The sequence below is a fragment of the Rhamphochromis longiceps genome, linkage group LG14 (genome assembly GCF_057381845.1).
Source record: "Rhamphochromis longiceps isolate RC_006_pf linkage group LG14, R_longiceps_female_GT1.1, whole genome shotgun sequence".
NCBI classification, from domain to species: Eukaryota; Metazoa; Chordata; class Actinopteri; order Cichliformes; family Cichlidae; genus Rhamphochromis; species Rhamphochromis longiceps.
Window position 1 is genome coordinate 22,144,793 of NC_140570.1, and position 24,516 is coordinate 22,169,308.

General features: G+C 40.9%; 1 protein-coding gene across 1 annotated transcript in view; it reads right to left on the reverse strand.

Annotated features, from left to right (window-relative positions):
- Positions 1-485: 485 nt before the first annotated feature.
- Positions 486-24,516, reverse strand: part of elna (elastin a) — a 40,635-nt gene continuing 16,604 nt past the window's right edge. The window contains exons 5-33 of the mRNA XM_085429280.1: positions 24,247-24,327; positions 24,014-24,040; positions 12,202-12,252; positions 12,069-12,119; positions 10,521-10,580; positions 10,154-10,222; positions 8,335-8,382; positions 8,153-8,215; positions 7,814-7,843; positions 7,623-7,697; positions 7,065-7,106; positions 6,886-6,969; positions 6,776-6,808; positions 6,589-6,666; positions 5,877-5,906; positions 5,527-5,700; positions 4,938-5,066; positions 4,703-4,804; positions 4,448-4,585; positions 4,180-4,326; positions 2,894-2,965; positions 2,753-2,779; positions 2,473-2,571; positions 2,343-2,381; positions 1,959-2,066; positions 1,745-1,771; positions 1,607-1,639; positions 1,284-1,367; positions 486-1,173 (exon numbers count right to left, since the gene is read on the reverse strand). Coding sequence (XP_085285406.1) covers positions 1,121-1,173; positions 1,284-1,367; positions 1,607-1,639; positions 1,745-1,771; positions 1,959-2,066; positions 2,343-2,381; positions 2,473-2,571; positions 2,753-2,779; positions 2,894-2,965; positions 4,180-4,326; positions 4,448-4,585; positions 4,703-4,804; positions 4,938-5,066; positions 5,527-5,700; positions 5,877-5,906; positions 6,589-6,666; positions 6,776-6,808; positions 6,886-6,969; positions 7,065-7,106; positions 7,623-7,697; positions 7,814-7,843; positions 8,153-8,215; positions 8,335-8,382; positions 10,154-10,222; positions 10,521-10,580; positions 12,069-12,119; positions 12,202-12,252; positions 24,014-24,040; positions 24,247-24,327 — 2,054 coding nt within the window. The 3' untranslated portion in view covers positions 486-1,120. The remainder of the gene's footprint in view (positions 1,174-1,283; positions 1,368-1,606; positions 1,640-1,744; positions 1,772-1,958; positions 2,067-2,342; positions 2,382-2,472; positions 2,572-2,752; positions 2,780-2,893; positions 2,966-4,179; positions 4,327-4,447; positions 4,586-4,702; positions 4,805-4,937; positions 5,067-5,526; positions 5,701-5,876; positions 5,907-6,588; positions 6,667-6,775; positions 6,809-6,885; positions 6,970-7,064; positions 7,107-7,622; positions 7,698-7,813; positions 7,844-8,152; positions 8,216-8,334; positions 8,383-10,153; positions 10,223-10,520; positions 10,581-12,068; positions 12,120-12,201; positions 12,253-24,013; positions 24,041-24,246; positions 24,328-24,516) is intronic.

Consider the following 24,516-nt stretch of genomic DNA (forward strand, 5'->3'; position numbering starts at 1 on the left):
AATAATTTTGAGCTATGATTCAAAACTACTCTATATAGTCCAAGAATAAAACTCTGGAGCTTGAAGCAAGCATAATAGGTCTGCTTTAAAACGACTTTTCTTTCAGGACTTTGTGAAGCACAGTGTCCAGGCACTATATGTGAGACAGCTCTCTCACGTATTTGACAGAGTACATAATGCTGCTTCCCTTTAGCAGAGTATATATATAATACTGTAAAAAAGGTAATTGGTTCCCATTCTTTACAGTCCCAAAAAGAAGTGGAGTGCTACTTACTACAGCTAATGCATGCTCATGAGACATTTCTATAGTATTTCCAAATAGTATTTGAGAAAGTGAACTCTCTAAATCCTGGAAAATTTAATTTAGCTTTGTATAAATTATAAACACTCTCATAAGGCATAATTTCTTGATGTAATAATTTGATTTAAATAAATAGACATAATTATCAAGACAGAAGCAAAAAGGGTCCAAATCATCTCAAAAAATCTAAATCACATTCTCAAATACTGAATAGATAAATATATATATTAGATCAAAACTCAACTACAACTGCAAACATCAAATAAATGCCTTATAATTTAATTTATGGTCAAAGACTTCAAGCAAACCGAGTCTTACTGGGATCTGGGACTTCTGGGGTCTTGCCAGTTGTGGCAATATCAGTGGGCTCTGCCAAAAAGATGACAAGTACCAGTTTGATCCAGTGTGAATTCCACGGGCACAGAGTGAGAGCCACAAGAAAAGGCAGAAGCTGTGAAGTGGACCAAAGCACTGCCACAGCTTGGAGGCTGTAAAGCTGGAGGTGGTCAACGGCTTGTAGCAATATTATTAAAACTGGGAAATTGTGTGGGCAGAAAAGGAGTGAAGGGGCAAATACGTTTACCACAAAGTAGAGAGCAACTGTTAAAAACAAGGAAAAAAATGGCGTGGCAGGTCGAGCCGTGTGCGTGTTTTATTGGTAAAGTCGTGCAAGCAGTGTGCTGAAGCTCTCAATAAGCTTCTGAGACTTAAAAATGAAAATCCACAAATCTCTTCAGTTTGCTGTTAACTTTTTACATTTGCTGTATAATAGAAATACTCTAACTGTGGCAGACAATCCTCCTTTCATACAGTATGTAATCAGCCGTGACATTTCACCGTACCTGGCTGAGGAGTTCCACTGACATCCTTTGCTGTGGAAGCAATAATGGATCATTTAAAATTTACAACTATGAAAAGGTGCAAACAAACAAACAAACAAACAAACAAACAAACAAACAAGAAGCTGTTCTCTAAGCTTTACCTGGTTTTCCAGGAACTAATTGACCAGGTACAACAGAGCCATTTGGAAAACTGACAGGTGTGTATGGAGTCACTCCTGGAACTACTGCAATGATACAACATTTTAAATTCATCCAAATTCTGTCTATAATTTGCCAGAACCCTAACTTGTTTCCCATCATGACATGGACCCTGATACCTGATGTCATTGGTGGATGAAGCTTTACTCCAGTTGACTGTAATTGGCTGTGATTTGGTATTTTATCTTTTAACCAACTTCTGCATCTTTGCATCTTTATTATAAAACAATGTAGCTTTTTCTATTAGTTTTGAGGTTCTCCTTACCGTATTTTGGTGCTTTTGCTCCAACTGGAAATCCTGTGTAAAAACACAATGTCATTAATACTCATATCATGACATTGTTTGATGTTAGTTGAATTCTATAATCACACTCAATGGCTGTTTGGTGTTTTCATGCAGTACCTCCAGGTAGACCTCCAGTTCCAACTCCTAATCAAAAGAACCAGAACCAGCTGCATCATTAATTTGCAACTAAGACAATATAAAAATTTATAGAAACGATTAAGTGAAAAATGCTTGAAGTGACAGAAAACTGTACTCTTTCTCTCAGAATCATCAAGGAAATGTGTCCAATATTTTGCAGCACTCATATGCTTGTGTGGTCGTTTCACTGTACCGTATTTAGCAGCTTTTGCGGCGGGGGAGTACGGTCCACCTGCAACTCCTGATCCTCCAATAGGAACTCCTCCAGGTCCTAGCCCTGTTCCGGCTCCTCCAGGAACTCCTACATTAGTGCAGGTGGTACAATTAGTTCAAGTATTAAAATCGAAAGTGAAGTTAGATTAATGAGTGAGAATACATTCATGCCCGAGGAAATATTTCTCAACGTGCAGGATTTATGCAGTTTTATACTTATTTCTGCCTCCTAATTTAGAAGTTTTTGCAGCAGGGGAGTGTGATCCACGTACTGCTGCTAATACAGTTTAGTATTTCTCTCCATATTGCATTGGTGTTATTTTCATCATATTATTCTAGAGTGTAATCAAAACAAAAGCCTTACCATACTTTGGTGGTTTGACTCCAGCACCACCTCCAAAACCTGTAAGAAACCAAACAAAGTTTGCTGCTGAATTATCACAAACGACAGAGAAGAAGTTCTTTTAAAAAACCCCAAACCTTTAGCGACTTACCACCCAATCCACCACCAGGGACTACCTGTCCTGTTCCCCCTGGGAAAACCCCTCCTCTTCCTGGGACAACCCCTCCTCCTAGGCCTGCTCCTGGCACTCCTATAAAATGTGTCAGCACAGCTTTAACAAACCAAATTAAATCCAATATTGCATTAAAGGCACAACCTTTAACAAAAACTGTATCACTGGATTTATGTATTAATATGTTGATAGACTTGTACAGGTGGAATACGTTTGGCAAATATTATGAGGTACCAAACTGTGAATATCAAAGTCTCACCATATTTAGGAGGTTTGGCTGCCAAAGCTGCACCAAAGTAAGGACAAAAGGTAAGATTATCAGGACAACGTGAATAAGATTGAAAAATATAATTGAATCCTTGAAATATCTAAAAATATTATGTCCACGTGGCATGCTTACATCCATATCCTGGTAAAAATCCTCCTCCACCACCTCCACGAACACCTGGAATAAACCCTCCACCACCTTGACCTTTAAGGAAAAATATAATTATTTAGTCTGGAATTGTTTTTCTTTTTTTCATTTATTTAAATGATATGATGGTATTTAAACTCAGGGCCCTGCTGGCTTCAGGGAGAGACTCTGCCAACCGTCAGCGAGGATGGCTTCTCTCCCCAAGCCTGGATTTCTGTTCTTTTTTGATTAAAGGTTTCAGGCACCGCTCACTGTTTCTCTGCAGGCTTTATTAAATGGAAACTTCCACGACAAATTGTTAGATCATATTAATAATCAAGGCTGGGCGAGGGAGGTGTTTTTCTTTCTGTCTTTTTTCTAGGAAGAGGAGCAGATGCTAGATGAGGTCAAACGTGAACGGAGAGAGGAGAAGATCCGAAGGAAATGGCAGGACCGCCATGTCACTTCCCAGCGGAAAAGAGTCTTACTAATACATGTTTTTGTTGTGGAATATAACTGTATTGTTAAAGATAAATAAACATTGTTAAATTAAAAAATATAAAATTAATTATTAATTAAAGAAACTTTTCCCAAAATGAAAAAAAAGTCTCAGTTTCAAAGAGGTTAAAAAAATCCCAAATCCAAATGTATCACTTGGAACAGACTGTGGTGGAGTCTGAGGCTTCCAAACAGCCATCAGAAGCTGGAAAATACTTTTAAAGTGGCTTAAATGGTAAACTCCCTCCAACCGCAGCCTCTTGGTCACTAACATTTTTTTCTCACTTAATATCGTAAATCATGAATTTTCTGAGTTGTATTTGAGAACTTTTAAAGGTGGTTCAGTAACATCTCTGTCAGTCACTCGTTATTTTATAGCTGTTATTTGCTTTCTTATTTGCCTTTTTGTTCAGATTGAAGTTAAATTGGCAATATTTGATGGAGTTGTTGCCCAAGGGGTTAAATAGAGACAAAATATTTACTTTTGAAGACATAAGTAGCTTTTTTTTAAAATACTGCTTGAGATAATGTTAAACCAAGATGTCAGTTTTGTTATCATTGGTTGGCTATACTGCACAAACCAAAGAGAATTAAAATCCAGTGAGAAGTAAGGAGGCTCAGAAACAGTCAATTCAAACTTGTTTCGTTGACCAATACTCTAGGAGGACCAGTGATTCGTGTGACACTAGAAAACTGTGCATGAAACGGCAAAATCATTGTTGCTAGAACTCGATGGGAATCCTTCGACCCGATGGGCTAAAAGCATGCAGACAATAATACAGTTAAGAGCATACCGTATTTGGCAGCTTTGCTTGCAGCATAATATGCTCCTCCTGTTCCAAGTTGCCCTCCTGTTCCAAGTTGCCCTCCTGTTCCAAGTTGTCCCCCTGTTCCAAGTTGTCCTCCTGTTCCAAGTTGTCCCCCTGTTCCAAGTTGTCCCCCTGTCCCACATGCAGTTAAATTAAAAAAAAAAAACACATTATAAAATACCTTTAGAAGTTACAGCTTTGGCATGATGTTAAAAGTGTTCACAATAAAAATTAACACAATTATTAAGAATACCGTATTTGGCAGCTTTGCTTGCAGGATAATATCCTCCCCCTGTTCCAAGTTGCCCTCCTGTTCCTAGTTGTCCTGTTCCTAGTTGTCCTGTTCCTAGTTGGCCTGTTCCAAGTTGCCCTCCTGTTCCAAGTTGCCCTCCTGTCCCACATGCAGTTAAATTGAAAAAAGACACATTTTTAATACCTTTAGAAGTTACATTTTTTGGCATGATGTTAAAAAATTAACAATAAAAATTAACACAATTATTAATAATACCGTATTTAGCAGCTTTGCTTGCAGGATAATATCCTCCTCCAGTTCCTAGTTGCCCTGTTCCAAGTTGTCCCGTTCCAAGTTGTCCCGTTCCAAGTTGTCCCCCTGTCCCACATGCGGTTAAATTGAAAAAAAGAAAAGAAAAAAAAAAGACAAAATATAAGTGCCTTTAGAAGTTACAAATTTGGCATGATGTCAGAAAATTCACAATAAAAATTAAAACAATTATTAATAATACCGTATTTGGCAGCTTTGCTTGCAGGATAATATCCTCCTCCTGTGCCTAGTTGCCCTCCTGTTCCAAGTTGCCCTGTTCCTAGTTGTCCTGTTCCTAGTTGCCCTCCTGTGCCTAGTTGCCCTCCTGTGCCTAATTTGAATAGAAAAAAAAATTATGCACTTTTTAAAAAAAGTACATTTACAGGTTACAGTTTGATATAATGTTTAAAAAGTTCACAAAATAAATAGTAAAATTCAATTAATAAAGCATACGACATTTAGCAGCTTTCAGCTTTGCTAAAAGGATAGTATTCTCCTATTTGTGCTTGTCCCCTTATTTCTATTTTTCCATTGATCTATTTTCTCCCACCCCCCCTCCATTTGTCCCTATTTGTCTCCATGTTTCTACTTGAGCCAGGTCCCACCCCACAAATATTTTGCCATCATTTTTTCCTTCAATTTGGTGATAAATGTTGCCTGTAGATTGAAAATCATGGTCTTAGAAGTCGGTGAGACAGAAATTTTTTTGAAGAATTTTTCTGTTATTCCACTGAAAATGTCATTAGTTAGTTAGTTTTCTTTGTAACAGTTCCACAAATAATAAAGCGTACCATATTTAGCAGCTTTTGCTGCTGGTGAATATCCACCAACCGCTGGAATTCTTCCAATCGGTGCACCTCCTGGTACTCCCCCAGGTACACCTCCTGGTACTCCCCCAGGTACACCTCCTGGCACTCCCCCAGGTACACCTCCTGGCACTCCCCCAGGTACACCTCCTGGTACTCCTGACAAAAGCATATGTGTAATTTGTCCATGTAAATAAATTTTCCATGTAATGTAACATAATTTTATATTAGTTAAGTTATATTTTTCTCACTCTACTGAAAAAATGCATGAAAAAAGTATGAAAAATGATTAAAAGTATTTTTTTTCCCAGATAAGGAAAAACAAACATTCTCACCATATTTGGCAGCCTTAGCAGCTCCATACCCTGTCGTCAACATAACGATAGTGAGTCATATGATAAAAGTTGAGTAAATGAAGAACATTTATTTATTTATTTTAAAAAGCACAAAATAAAACAAGGTGTAAGGTATGGTGTGAAATATTTGTGCTAGTTAGTTAACCCTTTCATGCATAGTGGTCACTATAGTGGACAGCTATTCAAAGGCTGTTTTCTTGTATTTGTGTGTGTGTGTGTATATATATATATATATATATATATATATATATATATATATATATATTTTTTTTTTTTCATCTTTTTATAAAAAAAATTAATTTTTATAGTTTTTACACAGTGTGTATTATTTATTCGTGTGTCAAATTCATAAGTCAAAATGTCTGTTGTCCACCTAAGTCGACATGTAACAAACTCTTTGAAAAGTACATGTTTTAAAAAAATTAAGTTCAAAAATCTTTTTTTCATGCCTAAAGATGAATACAAATATTTAAGAGAAAACCCTGATTGAGGTTGTCATAATTCATGCATGAAAGTGTTAAAGATGATCATATGGAGCTAACCCACGAATATTATTTTTTTCCATTCATTGGCCTGCAAATAAATCTTTACTTTTCCCATCATCTTACAGTTCATTTGACAGCTGTGTGACTTTTTTCAGCATGTGTGCTGGTGTGCAATTTTCTTTCTTGCCAAGTGCTAGATATCGTACCTCCTGACACCTGGCCTGGATACAGCCCACCAGTGCCACCAAAGCCACCACCACCAGCTCCAAAGCCTCCAGTACCACCTAAACATGGAGCAGAATGCAGAAAGTCCAGTTACATGCAGACATACTGATTTTACAGGAAGCATTTACTTCAGTCAGTATGGTAAACTACTACACTGAACAACTTTACCCTGACCAGGTGAAATGACCCCAAGTCCCACTCCTGCAAAAAAAGGAAAAAAGTGAATTCTATATCTCTACTCCACATCTCGTAGGGAAACAAATTGTGAAAACTTATACCAGTTCCAACAGGATATCCTGGCTTCGACCCAGGGCCACCTTGCACTCCTGGCAGTCCAGGTGCAACATTAAAGCCGCCATAACCTGATGCATGGATACAACGCCGATCACTAAATGGTGAATTTCCACTGAAACCAAACTTCAAAGATGTTAACTTCAAAGAATAAACTTATTTTTACCATATGTAAGTTTTCCACCTGCAGTTTTTGCTCCATAGGCACCTAAAGAGAGAGAGAGTGAAAAACAGAGGCTGGAATTATTTTATATGTGCACACATCATCATATGCAAACGCTACGTTCAGGTGAACACAATCAACACAAAAGGTTGATTCTGTTTCTCCTGATCGTAGTGTTTTCAGTGGGAGAAATGTTTCTTCACTCATCCAGTGCCTTTCTCAAACTGAAAACGCTACGTCCAGATGAACAGAAACAACTTTTTTGAGCTCCTGAACACAAAGGTTCGGTTTCAGAAAGACGAACAAAACAAAAGCAATGTGTCTGAGACCCCAAATACACTCTTCTCTCATTAGAATAACACAGTGCTAAACCTGCCACAGAAAAATCTTAGAGTACAGTTAAGTATAAGATAAGTAAGACTGTAGTCTGCAAAATGACAATAATAATCCTGCTGATGTTAAAGTTATTTAACATTAACAGGGATTAAACCACAAAATTATATATTATGCCACATGCCTGTAGAAGAATTAATGCAAACACTGAATAATTTCATGTCACACCTTGCACTTTGGGTGATTTGAGGGGGTATCCATGGAACACTCCTGGCTGCATTGGTCCCCCATACCCACGGACACCTGTGAAGAAGAAAAACATTTAAATCTGGGTTAGATAATAGCAGACAGAGTGGATACCCCCCCCCCCCCCAGAAATATTTACTTGTACAATAACAAACAATCATTGATAAAGTTACCTTGCTGTCCTCCTCCTACTCCTCCTGCAACTACATAAGAAAAATGAGATATTCCAGTGAGACACATGAAGATTTTTGCAGTGACGAAGCAAAGCACACTGGAACCATGCATCACAGTGCTACGGCATTACTCTCTGGACCCACACCAGCACTTTTACTTATTCATGTACATTTGTTTAGTATGTCTTACACTGGGAACTCTACAAATATTGTCTGTGAAGGATTGTCAGTAGTGTAAGCCTTTTTAGAGCTGGTATTTACCATTTTTGGGATTCACTGGCAATGAAATAAAACTGAAAATAAATCAGCTGACACCCATCAGTAAAAACTTGAACTTACTTGATTTGGGATTGAGTTGAGACCCAGTGGGCACTCCAGGCAGAACTCCACGTCCACCAAACCCTGAAGATGACAGAAGAAACCAGACATTCCTGCAGTTGTCTTTAAATGACTGACAGTCTGCATGGTGAAACTAACAAAGGAGTAAAAGTTCCCCAGATTAATATATGAAAGAGTCAAACCTTGTCCAGGCACCAGTCCACCTTGATAAAGGCCAGGTACACCCACACCTGCCACAGCCAATGAGAAGACACCCATGTTTAAATATATGTGAGGGATCAACAGCAGTGTTGACGGTGAACATTTAGATGTCCGAAAACCACAAAAAGAAAAATAAGCCAAATGGGAAGCGGAAAATGCTTACACATTGAGCCTTTGCCTGGTTGATACAAATTGAATTCACCTCTATAACTAAATGAATTATACTGTATACACTGATAGCTCACCTTCATCGAAATTTATTTCAGCAATGTAAAAATGCCTTTACATTTAATATATTATCAGGGGAATTCTCTTTTGAAAGAATGTTGATTTGCTGTTTTCTAAGGCGACATTTGACAAGACTCAGTATAATCCTTTGCTTTTATGTACAACACTGTGCAAAAGTCTTGAGCCTCCCATCAGGTCTTTATACGATATTTTGCTTCTAAGGCACTTTCTTGTTATGTTTTTAAAGCAGGGAATACTTCTTCATCTTTCATTTTCAGTTCACGTCTTGCACCTGACTGTTTTCAGAGGAATGTTTTTTGTTTTTTAAAGCACCTAATCACCTATGAACTGCCCAAGCAGAAAGAAGTCCTTAATTCAATGAATGAATCAGTGCAGTGTGTAGCAAACAATCAATTTTAAAATGTATCTTTAGGGACTTTGTTACTATCACCCGTCACAGAAACACTCAATACATTCCCATTTCTTTAGCTGAATTTGTAAAAACAAATTTCTAAAGACAACACAACTTGTATTTTTACAGCAACTAAGTGATTCTCAAAGAGCTACTAACTGAAAACTTGGCATGTGTCAGCATGGTGTGCAGTGTGTCCTTAAACAGTGAGGAAACTGGACAAGTGGAAGACAAAGACAAAGAAGACAAAAAAAGAACCAGCAGACCTAAAACTTTATCTACAGCAGATGAACAGCAACTGGAAGTCATGTCTGGTGACGTCTTTTGAGATATGATGTTTACTGAGAAAAGACTGACGTATGCTAAACTACACAAGAACTGGGCTGGTCTTATATGGAGTAATAATTCAAAATAAGACATTTTTGGTTCAGGTCAGGAGAACACAGGTTTGGAACTGCTTTTCAGCCAGTGGGGTTGGGAATCTTGTTAAACCTTATGAAATTATCAAAGCAGAAGAGTCTGATTTTGATCCACTGTGCAATACCATCTGGAAAATGTCTGACTGGGAATGGCTTCATTTGGCTTCATGACAGTGATCCCCAAATTACTGCTAAGGCAGGAGAAGCATATGTGAATAGAAAAACAAATAATGAAGTATTATCAGTCATGGATTGGCTTCTCAGAGCCCAAACCTCAACATTATTTAACATTAATCATCTTGACAGAGAATGGAACAAAAGCGAGCCAACATCCAGAGGAGAGCTCTGAATGTCCTTCAGAACTATTTCTGAAGGTTACTTTTAAATTACAAGAAATTACAAGAAATTTTGACTAAGAGTTCAGGCTGTGCCAAAGTATAAAGCTGGACATACCACAACTGACTTTCAAGATCTCTGTGTTTTTACGCTATATCCTGTATTTTCATGTATGTTTGGACATGTTTTAATAAATTACTGCGCATGTTTCACATTTTATTAGCAAAATATAAAGAAACGAGTGGTAACGCAAGACTTTTGCACACTACTGTCTATATAAGCTTTTCTGGGTTTTTTTTGCAGATTTATATGTTTTGTTGGTAAATATTTTTGATGTGGCTGCACTGCCTGGTGGGCTGCATCCTGTCTGTCTTCACTCTGAGTTTATTGTTGAGTCTACAAAACCTGGCACTTTGGCAGCTTTTTTTCCTGCGCCACCACCTCCAGGAAGGCCGGTCTGAGGAATAACAGGTGCTGAAAAAAAAATAAAGAAAAGAAGCCATAATATTATTTTGCTTAAAGAAAGGAGTGTGAAAAAGACACAGTGTCCAGAACACACACATCCTGGCCAAACTGGGATTTCTGCCCCTTCACACAGATGACTCCTTTCTTTCTTACTATTATATATTAGAAAATGTATTATATACAATCTATTCTAGTGAGTACCTAACAAAAGTAAGACTGGCTTTCAATTTTACTCGAGAAATCAGAGCTAAAATAAAATGAAAAAAAATTAGAAAAGGTGGAAAATGATATTAGGTGTGTGCCTTGCCTCCACCAGGCAGTCCAGGTCCAGTTCCAGTGACTCCAGGACCTCCTCCTCCTCCAACCCCTGTTCATATGCAGACATAAACATACATTTGAAGTCACGTTCAGTTCAGTGTTAGTCTTTGACACCAATAAGATGCTTTGTACCACTGTACAGTTGTACATCCCAACACCACTAGAGGGCCCTGTGCCACTAAAGATGAGCAATGAGTCGCTTTGTGGCTTGTGGCAGGTCCGCTTGCTGGTCAGCGGTAATGAGAGCAGCTAATCTGGGCCTTGCAGTTTATCATCACCCCCGTGACCAAAAGCAACATGGCTTTTGACTTTTGCTTTAATCAGAAACGGCAGCCAGCATGCATGGCATTTTCCTCACTTCATCAAATGCCTCATTTCGCTGGCTAACCCCTCCTGCAGGAAATGAGCTGTCAGCTTCACTTTCAAGGGAGCTTGGCAGCTGGATAAAACACAATGGTTTATTTGGTTAATTTTTTTTTTATCTTAAAGTCCACACACTTTATTGGACAGACATTGCGCACTGCCTGTAAGTATGCGTTCTGGGGGAAGTGGTGAGGCAAACTCTGGCAAGGGAATGTTTTGTTTTATCTGTGCTCTTTCAGAGGAAGGACCTGTTATTTTCAGTGTCATGAAAACAATACAGACTGATTCTTGCCATTGCCAATCAATACTTAACGGTAGGCTCTGTGCCATAGTCAAGTCTTGGCCATGATTGAGCCCTCTTGACTTCATGTGTCTGAATACAGCACAGACTTTCAGGTCAGGCCAGGCTCTGCTGAGGTTCACACTGTCTAAGGTTTGCAAGTACATGCTAAAAATGTACGCATGTTTGCCAAACTGTGTTTCCATGCCGAGTTACCATTAATGTGAAACATTCACTTTGGCTTTCTCCTAACATTTGAGCATGCAGATCTTTCAGAGTTCAAAACGCTTCAGTCAGTGTCAGTCTGGTCTGTACAGTAGTCTGTCAACGGGCCAAAACATGAGTTTGCCTCCTGCACCTGTGAGCAGGACAACCAGAACTTCAGATGCACTTCAGATCCATGCAGGAGCCTCATCTGTGAATGCGTGTTGTTTTTTTGTTTAGTGGACAGAACCTAACAGATTACAGTGACATCGGTAATGTCAGTTTACAATTATCCAAACCAAAACAGATTTAACATAAGAGGGAGGCAATGTTTCTGTTTAACAACAAGCTTTCACATGGCAGACAAGCTCATTCCACCTCTGCAGGAATGTCTCACTGTAATCCTGGAAGTTACTTCAGACCTTAAAGTCCTGAGGCATTTTTAGACCTCAGATATCAGGACTGAATTTCAAAAGAAGCATAATATCGCTTCAGTAATCAAAACAAGTAATTGAAACATAAACGGTGTCTCGTTCCAACAGCCAATATCCCATAATCATATCTGATGAACCTCCAGTTTCCACTGCACTTAATGAGAAATCAAGGAAAAATTGTTCGCTGATGCCGTCACTCTTTTATTAGCCGCCGATGTTACATTTCTACCAAGACATTTTCTGCCCTGCATTTTACCGCTTTTAGCAGCCTTTGATCCAGCTCCCGGATAGTAGCCCCCATAGCCACCTAAGCGACACAAGAGGTTAAAGGTTAGTGAGTTTTTGCCCCTGTGTTTAACATACACATAGCTGTTCTAGTTTCAGCTCACCTCCTCCATAGCCTCCAGGCCCCAGGCCGCCACCTCCTAGATTTCCATATCCTGGATGATAAAAAAGTGACAGTTCACAAACGGACTGAAGTGTGTAGATGATAACAAATTAAAGAAAAGCACACAGTTTTCTTTCAATGTGGCTATAATGAGTTAGATGTGGTTTACCCAGCAGTAGTTACTCCTAAAGAAAAATAAGCCATCACTCAAACATTTTCCAAGACCTGTGAGTACAGCGCACCATACAGTAAAAAAAATAAATGTCATGGCATAAGATATAATGTCATGTGTGCCCAATTAAATCTGATTGAAAACACTTGTGTGTATGTTTTTAGAGCCAAGGACTTTACTTTGGGTACATGGGATAAAGCTGACCCCAACTGGCTAAAACGCATGAGAGAAATACCATAAAAAAAATTGGTTCCCTATCTGGTTATGTTTAATTCTAAACACTGGATGGAGCAGTCTGCACTTTTTGAGCCCCTAAATACCCAAACTAATCTTTTTGGCTTCACTTGACACATGAATAAAGCCACATCCCTGCGAGCAGACAGGAACAAACAATGTGAGAAGAACGTGGGGAAAGAGCAAAAGAAAAAATGCTCGCCACCTGCCTATTGATCATAAGAGACTAGATTAGTATTAAAAAAGCTCCAGAAAACAGATTCTGCTTTGCCTTAGCTCTGACTCTTAAGAAAGCATATTTAGAAAATTCAACACTGGAAAGTACAGTCAGACAAAGGTTTAGATTGCTTGAATTTAGTGGCTTTAAATCATTGGGAAAAAAGGTAATTTAATAGATTATAAAATCCCTGCTTAACTTTATATGTTAGATTTCTTAAGATACAAAACATGCTATAATTTAAACAGAAAGAAGAAGAAGAAAAAAAACCCCTCAAGATGGTGTAATTTTATTCACATCTAGATGCATTATGTTGAACTTAAGTATCTCCAGACAACTGCCAAAGTGATAAATGCCTATTACTTGGCGTTAACATATGGGAATGGATGTTTTAAAACATGTTAGGAACATTAATGACAGAGCTGTATTTCACAGAGTTGAATTAAAAGAAGCTGTGAGTTAACCAAATTCTTTTATCAGAGACAAACAGGTCGGAGTAATGACTGTTTTCGAAACCAGAAGAAATTTGGATGCTGCCAATGGGCTAGTCGACCAAGGAATTTATTTTCATCAACGCTTGTATGCCAAAAAATAATCTCGGGGTGAGAACGAGTAAGCATGGGAAATGAGCTGAGTGAGGGGGGAGAGAAGGCGAGATTCGGAGTGGAGGGCGGGAGGTCTGGTGTCGGTCCAGCAAGCCGCGGGGTGCAGGTAATGATACTGACAAAGGGTGGGAAATGTGCAGCGAGAGACAGAGGGGAAGATGGAGAGTAAAGTTTCATGACTGAGTCAAAACAAATGTGGGCATCGGCCTTGCAAAGGGTTTGGCAACTAGACTTAGCATGCAATATGAGTCCAAAGGCTAAGCTGAGCGTCCTTGTGATAATTCATCTCCTTCAACGCTTTCAGCTTGATTCCCCTCGATTGCTCAACCATCCCCAGCCACACCTCGAAGTAATCAATTCTTATATAAATCTCTCTGATCCTGGGCTTTCCTTTTCCCAATGTGTCTTCGGCTGACACGAGGAATTATTTGTCTCGAGCTTATCAGTAAGCAATGCACACCAGAAATGTTAAAGAACTGGCATAAAAATGGAAGCGTTAAAGGTCTGGTTTGATGTGTTCCTTTACACTAAGAGCACTGGACTGTCTCACTGGCCAATCTGAGGCATGTTTGTAGGTGTGAGATTACAGCAAGAGGAGGCTTTCGCATGTTAGTGGGGACCAAAGACTTGAAAAGAGTGAAGACAGGTAGGACCCTGGAGGTTTTTAGCTTATTCATCCATCATCTGGCCCACCTGTGCTCGCACATGCACAGCCCAACCTGGCAGCGGTTTTAAAGGTTGTCCAGCATCTGCCAGGTTGAGCTCAACTGTCTGATTGAGATCATGAGACACAATCCAGACACACAGAATACTTCTGTGTGTGTGTGTGTGTGTGTGTGTGTGTGTGTGTGTGTGTGTGTGTGTGTGTGTGTGTGTGTGTGTGTGAGCGAGAGGGTATGAGTGCAGGCCTTGGGCAGAGGCAAAGTTTAGAGAAGAAAGAAAAGAAGAAACGCTTCGTTTTCTGTAATTCTGACATCACTGGAGCGTAGGAAAATACAATGCTTTACAGTTTTAAAAAAGCTACCCTGGAGGTTGTGTATGTTTGAGCTCAAAGAGAGAGGACACGCTAACAAAATCTGGACTTTTGGCAGTTTGGCATTCATCCACTGATTGTGTCTTTGGGAGATGGAGGGTTGAGTTTTGTACAAAAGCCCTCTGTTTAGCTATATTTACACCATCTTGTGAGTCCAAACAAGCAGGCTTTTGTTGGACTACTACTATTACAGCACGTCAGCTCACACAAATAGACCCGACTTAGCTCACGCATTAGCGGGAGTCCACACCATTGCTGTTTGCTGTCATGGTCTGCACACTTGGAAAGCCTGCACCGTTACCCTGATATCAAATCATCATTTTTCTTTGGTGCCGCTCCAAATATTTGGCTGATTAAGATAAGATAAGATAAGATAACCTTTATTAGTCCCACACGTGGGAAATTTGTTTTGTCACAGCAGGAAGTGGACAGTGCAAAAGTTATGAGGCAAAAATTAGAATACAATAAGAATAAATACAGTACACAACTGTACAGAATAGAATAAAATAAAATACTATATACAGTAGAATAAAATAAAATAAATATACAATAAGATAAAAATAGAATACAAATACAAATACTATATACAACTGAGTAAAAATACAACGATGACAGAAAGGATTATTGCACTTAGTATTATTGCATATGTATGGATGTGTGTGCTTGATCAGTTAAAGTCTTTATTATGGAGTCTGACAGCAGTGGGGAGGAAAGACCTGCGAAATCTCTCCGTCCCACACCGTGGGTGCCGCAGTCTCCCACTGAAGGAGCTGCTCAGTGCTGTCACAGTCTGCTGCATGGGGTGGGAGATGTTGTCCATCAGGGATGACAGCTTAGCCGCCGTTCTCCTGTCACTCACCACCTCCACTGGGTCCAGAGGGCATCCTAGAACAGAGCTGGCCCTTCGGATCACCCTGTTCAGTCTCTTCCTGTCCCCAGCAGAGATGCTGCCGCCCCAGCAGACCACGCCATAAAAGATAGCAGAAGCCACAACAGAGTCATAGAAGGTCTTCAGGAGTGGGCCCTCCACTCCAAACGACCTGACCTACTGTCAAGCTGAAGGACTTCTGTACATTAATACAGCTCTGAATTTTCTCAGTGACTCTCGAGTCGTAATAAAAAGCTCGAGAGACTACTTGAAACCCCAATTGCATTTGGACCTTAGACAAAAGAACCCAAAGAAGGCCTGTGCTCTAAACGGCACAGAAACCCAATACAACACAGGAGGGAGGACTGGGGGCCAAGTAAACTGGAAGGTAAGTGATGCGGCGCAGCAGTGCATCAAAGTTTCCTCCATTTAGATACCTTGAAAAAAAGAAATGTGACAGAAACACTGTTTGCCAGCCAGTTTCCATTGAGAAAAGACCCCTGGCTCTGAGCTGTGAAGTGGCAAGTGCACAAACAGGTTGTTGAGGTGAAATCTGCTGTGCTGCGGTTATGAATAATTGAGCATTGCCTAGCAATGGTGGGTGATTAATTTGCCGTCGCTTGTTTAAAAATGATTTCACTGTGGGTACATGAGTTTAAAGCTTCTCCGGCAAAGAAGAGGGAATCTTGTTTTTCAATGGAATGAAAACGTGACGAAGGACAGGCAGCCATGCCTCCTGCAGATAGCTATTTAAACCGAAGACTTACGCTGGATTAAAACTGGCCAGACAGTGTGGCTAGTACTTTCAGTCACCAGTCATGTTCTCAAACACAAGTCCAGAACAAGTGATGGATGTGAGCCAGTGTGAACAGAAATATCTGGTTTCAATCTCTGCACTGAAACGTCTTGCTCATTCTCCGTTGGGGTTAGGTAAGGTAATTCTCTGTTTCGGGACCAGAGGAATACAAGAGACATTAATCAAAACAATATTTTCGGCGCACAGTCTTTTTCTGTTACCGTTCCTCTGTCGGTTTAACCATCCTTGTCTCTTTCCTCTCACTCTTTCCTCTCCAGTTGGTGTCTAAGGGCTTGTGCAGACCAGACATGAGGTGTTAATAGCAGCAAATGGAGAAAGCCAAACATGAGAAGCGAGAGAAATATTTGCTCGCTCCTTTCCATCCCCTCCATTTTCCTCCCCCTTTCTCCCCTCTCATTCTCTCTCGCTCTCTGCTTTGTGAACCAGCTGGGTCTGGTGAAGGGTTTAATTTAAGAGAGCAAAGAATTCCATGGCAGAGATCCACTGTAACTGACGGCAGACGCGAGGAGAGCAGACTTCGGAGCTGGAGCACTGGAATGTCCAGGAAATTTTTGGGACTTGTTTCTCATTGTATTCTTGGTTTCAGGTCATATTTAATCAGGGAAGCTTCATAAGAACAAGTGGTTAATTCACAAGGGGAGGTTATTGTACTGTAACTCATACACATCTTTAATACTGTTATCTGACTTGGAAGCCAGTGCTGGTATGCAAAAAATGGCTAATCAAACAAACATGTGAAGAGTAGAGTAGCTGCAAGAAGCACAAAGACGTGCTACAGCATAATACAAATGCTGTAATTTTCTGTAATGTGATGGAAAATCTTTATGAAGATAAACTTCCTCTTCAAGAGCCCAGGGGACTCAGTGCTTTACTGTGACTGACAGGCAGATTCTGCTGTTCAGCTGTGATCCCATATAAATTTTCACTTTGAAAGTTAAGCCCATCATTTTGTCCTTCACTGTCATGACAGCAGATTTTTATCAGTATCAAATTATCACACAGTTTTGCTTCCAAGTTGGTGGATAAGTTGCATTCTTACAAGGTGACGCAGGACAAGCTGAATGGAAGCAAGAGTCACGTGACGTGCGATGGTGATTCCAGATCGCGTGAGACATGTGGACACACTGAAGCTCCCCCTTTGCTTCCTCTTCTTCCCCCCTCCCTCAATTTTGACCTCCCCTGCTCTTGGTCACCTCAAGATTTGGTTGTGCTGTCAGTCACGGACATGCGGTGCTGTGAGAGGCAGGACGAGTCACATGTTGGACTAATTAAGTATTCACACAGTCACACCGCTACACACAAAGTCTTTCCCTCGCTGGCTGATGTGAGCTTGCCGACTTTGGCGGGAAGCCTTATATTGCTTTTGCTTTTCCTTTTCCATGGAGTCATTGACACGATCAATGAGAGGTCCCAAAGCCTGATCCTGCCTCTCTGCCAAATGACCCCAAGTGCAAAACTGTCAAAAATCCTACAGACAAACAGGGAAAAGGTCTTGTTATTGTCTTGTTCTCTGACATCTGTGCTTGCTGTTACCGTGTGCAAGCACACTCTCACACCATCCAGGTTGAGATCAGTGTTACGTGTCAGTAAGTTGGTACGAGTGGCAATTATTCACTTTTATAAGGGAGCTTTGCATCATACTAAAAAATTAAAAGGGGATATTTGGCGGTGGGCACCTACAGTGCAAGAAAAACTTTGGGTATCTTTGGAGAGCCTCACAAACCCACACACTTGGGCGCTGAGCAACTCTTGCGAACGGCTTCAAATTAAGGGCAACTGTAAAAGTCACCATTACACTTTCTTTGGATTTAAAGCAGCATCGCTGTGCCAAACCAGGCTGCCATGCCCACTGACGTCTGCGGCAGTCTGAACCCACCAGCACGAGTCTTTTCAAGCCTCTCACCTCTGCAAACACGCATTATTTCAAGCACATCTGTCCAAAAGACCATTATTCCCATGTCTTAATTTACACCATGTTAATTTTCGACTCCACGCATTACACAATATCCACTGAGCCTCTGATGTAATTGTTTATACTAGAGTCATATAGAGCAGAACACGCTATGCTATAGGCTTTCAAGTTGACCTGACATGTCTCCTGCTTCCTTGTTTGTGTGTGAGTGGAGAGGCTCTGCTCTTCTCCTTTTTATCCACTTCTAAAGGAATGTCACAGTTGCTCTGCCAACACTAAGCCCCTGAATGTGTCTGAAGAGTATCTCTAACTCAGAGCTCATACCATTGCTCATTTTGTAGCTTGGCACACACACACACACTCCCAGAATGTACTGTAAAGACATGCAGACAAGGCAGAAACAAACCACAGGCATTAGATCGAGCAGCAAAGCACGGAGTACATGTGCTCGGAGAGGATGAAGTTTTAGGGGGAAAAAAAAAAAGCTCATTTGTGATCAGTGGGTTCCATGTGCAGGGAGGTTCAATTGTGCAAATTATGCATGGTGTAAGAAAATCAGTCAACAAATGCAGCCTGTGGCCATGGTATGTAAAGTTGGCCAAGTGCGTTTCCTCTCCCAGATGGTCCACATATGCATCTAACTGCCATTCCACTGAATGCTTTTCTGACAACAGAGGGCCGAGAGGGGAGGCTAGTGCTCAACAGGTCGGCTCAGCTCATAACATGCAAATTAAAACATTGACGATGGATTCCTCGAGTCAGCCTTAAAAGCATTTTCCAAGTTCCTCTGTCGTTATGAAAAAGGCTGCTATCACCGCTCAGCCACGAGAGGCATTTCATTATGACAAACTGTATGGGATACTCTACAAAGGAAAGCAAGCAAAGGAAGATAAACTGTCACTGACGGTGGGAAAGCTGTTTACTAAATAGCACGTTACAAATATGCAGAGGCATTGCTGCATGAACTAATGCGTTAGGATACCTACGAAGCCTCAAGGGCCAAAGCTGAAGTCATTCAGAACCCATTTATCATCCCAGGTTACTCAAGCCCGGCACTGGGCCTGATTGAGAAATCCAAGAGTGACATTTCACAGGGGTGAGATAATTTCTGCGACTCCCATTATTTGAAATTAGGAGCACTTTAATGAATGAGCAAACCTGCACTGGGAGGACAAGACATCAGCACCAGAACACTTTTGCAGTGACTTTTTTTAAAATGACACATGTGGAGTCACAACATTTTTAAGGCCCTGCATCAGACCTGAGCATAGACGTGAGCTGTGTATGTATCAATCACCCGCCACTCTTTTGATGATGCCGTGTGATGCATGATCCTTTATACCCACCAAGACTGGAATGCATACAGTAAACTTTCCAAACAAATAATCTCCTCTTAATGGCCCTTTAAATTCTTCAAACCCAACTCACAGCAACAGCGCTGTAAATGCTTACTCTTAAACAAATCTACTAAACAGGCCCTCGGCTCTCACAGACTTCACCCTGTCTTCATAAGCTCTTACTAAAACAACAGAAAGAAATTTCTCTATCACTACATAAATAACGCTTTGGCTGTGCAGCCAGATGGACAAGTACAGTTGCATGTTGCCGACCTGCTGGCAAAGGGAGCATCAGAAGAGGTTGTGAGAAGTATCGTCATGGGACAGTTGCTCAACCAACAAAGCGGAGACGGACAAGATGCATCGGTAGTAACGTTCCCCGGAAAATAACCGTTCAAACAAAATACAAAACTGGCCAGTGAGGGCCTGAGGAGATATTACTAAAGCAGAGAGAAAGTACTTTATAATTGCATGTGGGGAAATACCACAGTTAGAAACAGTGATGTGTGGAACGCCTGACTGATTAGGCACCAATGAAAACTAATAAAGAGCTTCTTATCAAGCTTTAATCCAATATAAATGTAATTCTTGAGATGAATTCGGGAGGACATCAACAATTGGTGACGTAATCCAAGAAAAATTGTCTGGGAGACAACAGGCATTTGCAATGCGAACAAATAAGCCGTGTTGGCTGTGTGCATACTGGGTGGGCTGAGTCCAGTGTGGGGGTGATATCAGAAAGTTTCCGTTGCAGACAGTTTATTTTCCAAGATCTTGAACGCTTGACGCAGAGAGCCGGTGGAGGGCAGATTAAATGGACTAAGAGGAAAGATAGTTGAGTAAGAATAGAGAAAAGTCCATAATTCACATTTTTCCTGCATAAACAAGTGTGTCTATTATGTGCTGAACGGGATGCCGAATGCCTCCAAACCGATGTCAGAATACATATTCGCTATTTGTGTGTGTTTGTGTCGGCGCGCACACATGCGGTCGCTCTCGTAATTGCGCACATATGAAGATGATAAACATATTTACATACAATCATAGTCATGCATATTCACATGCAGATGCTTCCAGTCTCTGACAGCTCAGAGGACAGGTCTGAGCTGCGGTAATGAAAGCCACATGTGCTCCAGGAGACTAAACCTCCTCAGAGCTCATCTTCTTTTGGCTAAACACTTTAATCCTCACCTCAATCTATCAGTCTCCTTTCTCTCACAGAGCACTCTCGGTATGTGTGCAATGCGAATGAATGCGCATATAATTCTCTGCGCGGCAGTGAGAGGTGGTGTACGCGTATGACATATATACGGCATGTCCGCATGAGTTATCGGTCCTTTCCGTTCTCCTTGCTTTAGCCTGTCTCTCGTCTGTCCTCCCCGTGTCCACTGCACGCTTCAATTTCTCTGCCTTTCCTGCTTTTGAAGAAGACAAGTTCACTTGGTGCGTCTTCAAACAATGGCCGCGATATGAACCAGAAGATGAGCAGGAAAAGAAAAGCAGGTGTACTTCTGCTTTTTAAATCCTAGAAAGATTAACTGAAAAAAGAAATTCTGAGTTTTTAGGTGAAAAAAAAAAGAAGTGCGTGTGTTGAAATAACTGTTTTCTTACGAATTACAGGGGCTTTTTTTCCCCCAGTGATGGTATTAAAGTGAATATCTTCATTTATTTCAGATTTTCACAAACAGTCTAAAGTGCTGCGAACACTCAAGCCCACCACCTGCATGTATTTTCTGCAATCAGCAGCCACAACTCTCTGCTGGCCTGCTGCCACGCAGGTCCATATGACTGCCAAAACAACTCAGAGACATGTTTCTGTGTGGACCAAAATGTTACATGTATCTCAAATTTTCCGAGGAGGATTTTTGACTACATTTTCCAATACTTTTCATCATCATGTTTCAGTGGAAGAGCCACAGAAAAGGCGAGACTCTTTACACTCAGCTGCCAGTTTTTTCCAGTACGCTTATCTATTCATAAACGGCTCTGCAACAAATCCCGCTGCGCCTTCGCAAAGACTTTTTGGAGACTTCATGTTGTAATGCTGAGTTGTACTACACTGCAGTTGCATCACAAGGTTAAGCCGAGCAGTGGGCTTACATTACCAGGCTCACAATATCAATTTCCGTCTTTCTTTGTGGTTGGATGGCAGTTGGCAGAGCTTACTCAGAAACTCAGTGTACTCAGCTGTCCTGAATAGCACAGAGACTGTTCAGCGACAGCTTTCCTAAAAGCTAGTGTTGGACTTTCTTACAGAGAAGTGACACCTGATGCCTACTTGTCTTCTCCTGAGATGTTAATTTCTTCAGATTTGCGACTTGCTGCCAGCCAGCCATTAGTTTTTTCCTTTAGTCGTTGCTATTTGCTCACACATACCTATTTTATAACATTATGAGCCTAGAAACTAATAAAAGCCCGACTGCCACTGATGCTTTCGACAGACAAGCTATACACGAGCAGTATTTCATCCATCTGCTGTATGAGATCTATAGTCTGTTAAATTGCTTACAGATCCCAATGGCTCATATACGTTTTCATTGCTCAAAGGCCGAGGCTCGCTTTTGTCAGCTTCTGACAGCGTTAGAAAATGAAGACAGACAACATGTTGTCTATGATCTTCAGTGTTTATTAATCTTGGAGAGTCCACTGGTAGGCTGAGTGTAAACACATTGCAGCTCTCCCACACAGACACATCTTTTCTCAAGCTAAAACAGACCATTGTAATCGTACAAAGAAATTACACCAACAGCAAAAACAGTAACCTCTATGTTTCTCGTTAACTGCGTTCACGTTGCCTGAAAGTGACAAGAGGCTGGTCGGCGAGAGCCAAGTTTCAGCAATAACGCTATGAGTATTGATTCCACCTTCGCTTGAGGCAGCACAAGAAAAGGGCTCCAACAGCTGTTCATAAGGAGAAAGTTCCTCCTTCCACCTTTCATTGTATTGTCAGAGCTGGATGCTGACAGACTTCACAATTAGTGTAACATTTACAAGGTCTTGCATGAGTTACGCTGCAATTCACTGCAGTCACGCTACTCACATAGCCAGCTGCTGTTCTCCATTACTGCAAAGGCAAGGTGCATATCTGAGGAATGCAATGTCACTGCTTGACTTCATCAGAAGAATGAATGGCAGCTCTTGTTATGTGAGCATGCATCTGAGATTAGCTGACCAGTGTTTGCATTTGTGTGTCCTTAGAAAGACAATCCTGCTCTTAATATTGAAGATTAATGAAAAACTAAAAACATGTCAGTGAATTTTCACGTGATAGTTGCATGTTCTCTCTGCAGCACAAGCCTGCAGACACTGACCAATGAGATGGATTCTACCTGCCGCTGTGTGAGTCTTACTTACAGGTGAACTGTAGATATACATTTGTGTATTAATGGAGGCTTCATGCTTGTAAGGCTTCAGGCAATATTCCTCTGATGGAAAGGAAAGCAGCTCTGATGGAAACCAACATTCAAAGCTTTGTGAACAGCCATGAAGCGGAACATATTACTGCTCCCCTGAGACTTTAAGTCTTCTTTTCCATTTAAAAAAAGCGTCTTAGCTAAACCCCAGTAATGCACTGTGAGTATTTTCCATACAACAAAGATTAGTATGGATTCAGAGCGGAGCACTGATCTAAAACAAACACGAAAGGAGCTTTTTAAAACATTTCTCACTTCCCTTTTTCTCACCAATTTAATTCCTGCCATGTACACGGTGAGGAAGAGAGGGGTCTTAAATGCACACAAAAGCGCAATATTTCTCCAGTAATGCTCTGCTGCGCCCGGCCAAAGTCAACTTCCACCAAATGCTGGATATTAGGTCATTTTCACAAAAGTGCTTTCCAGCTTCTCTGGTTGGAGGGTGAGGGTGTGGCACTCCAGAGGGACCCCGCTCCATGTGTTATCAGGACTATAGAACCATTGCTTGGTCCCTTATCTTTCTAAACACAGAGAGGTAGGCTGCGATTGTATCAGCGGTGCTTGGGGGAAATTAAATGATGGCTAAATTTACTAGAGCACCAATGCGGTGCAGACTAAAATACAGCAAAGGAAAATATTTATTGTACAGTATCGGAGAGAAGGGCTGTGGTAAATTTCAACACGGAGGTTTCCAGATATTGTGAGGGTCCAGCTTTACAATAACATTAATCAGTGCTCTGGCACCACTGCTTGGCAGGCGTTGATAGCTGTTTGCACTCTGCCAATCATCACTCCTTAATCCTTTTCATGCAGCAGAGGTAGAGAAATCTGTATGTATGATCCCACCCAGTCAGGATTCCCCAGAGAGATGCCAACCCCACCACCACAAAAAACCCCAGGGCTGATAAGGACAACCTGCTGACACCCGATCAATAGACTGTCTCTTTAAGGACTGGGTGGGTAAAGGTAATGCAGACCATAGAGTGACTAGAGTTCCTTCCTTTCAAGACCGTCCAACATGGTGTAAAATCTCCTTGTTATTGCAATACTGCATCATGTGGAAACAGAGCAAAAATAGTGGGTTCAAAATATTTTGTGAAAGTGTAGATTAGTGTTAGCTCCATGTAAAAATCAGAGTCTGTTTTGATATCAGTAAAACGATAGAATAAAAACCACAATAACACTAAAAAAATGTTCCAGCTTACCTGGTTTAGGGGCTTTTCCACCTTGTCCTGTTGAAGTCAAAGCAAACATAATATGCGAGGACTGTGTGATTATCTGATTGTGACATAATTTGTTAAACTGTTTTAACACAAACGGACAGCTATGACTTAAGATGCCGAAATGCTTTGCCTGATTATGTGTAATGACAGCGGCTCCTAAAGGCAGGTGCATTGCTGGTCGACAGCTAAATCAATTAAGCGCAGTTGCTTCATACCTGCTGGCAATCCTGCAATGACCTGGCCACCTGCCCCTGGCACGAATAGGCCTCGGCCTCCACCTCCTCCTGCATAACCTCCTGACAGAAACAGCAGATGATGACAAAAGTGATGACAACATTAATGATAGGCTGATCACGGTCGCACTGCTGTGTTTGTTTCTGTAACGATCTCGTGTCATGTCGTCATTTTGTCTTCATCGTTACCATTTGGAGATGGCTGTTAATTATCACGGTAATCATTGTTAAAGACCATATAAGAGAAAACTC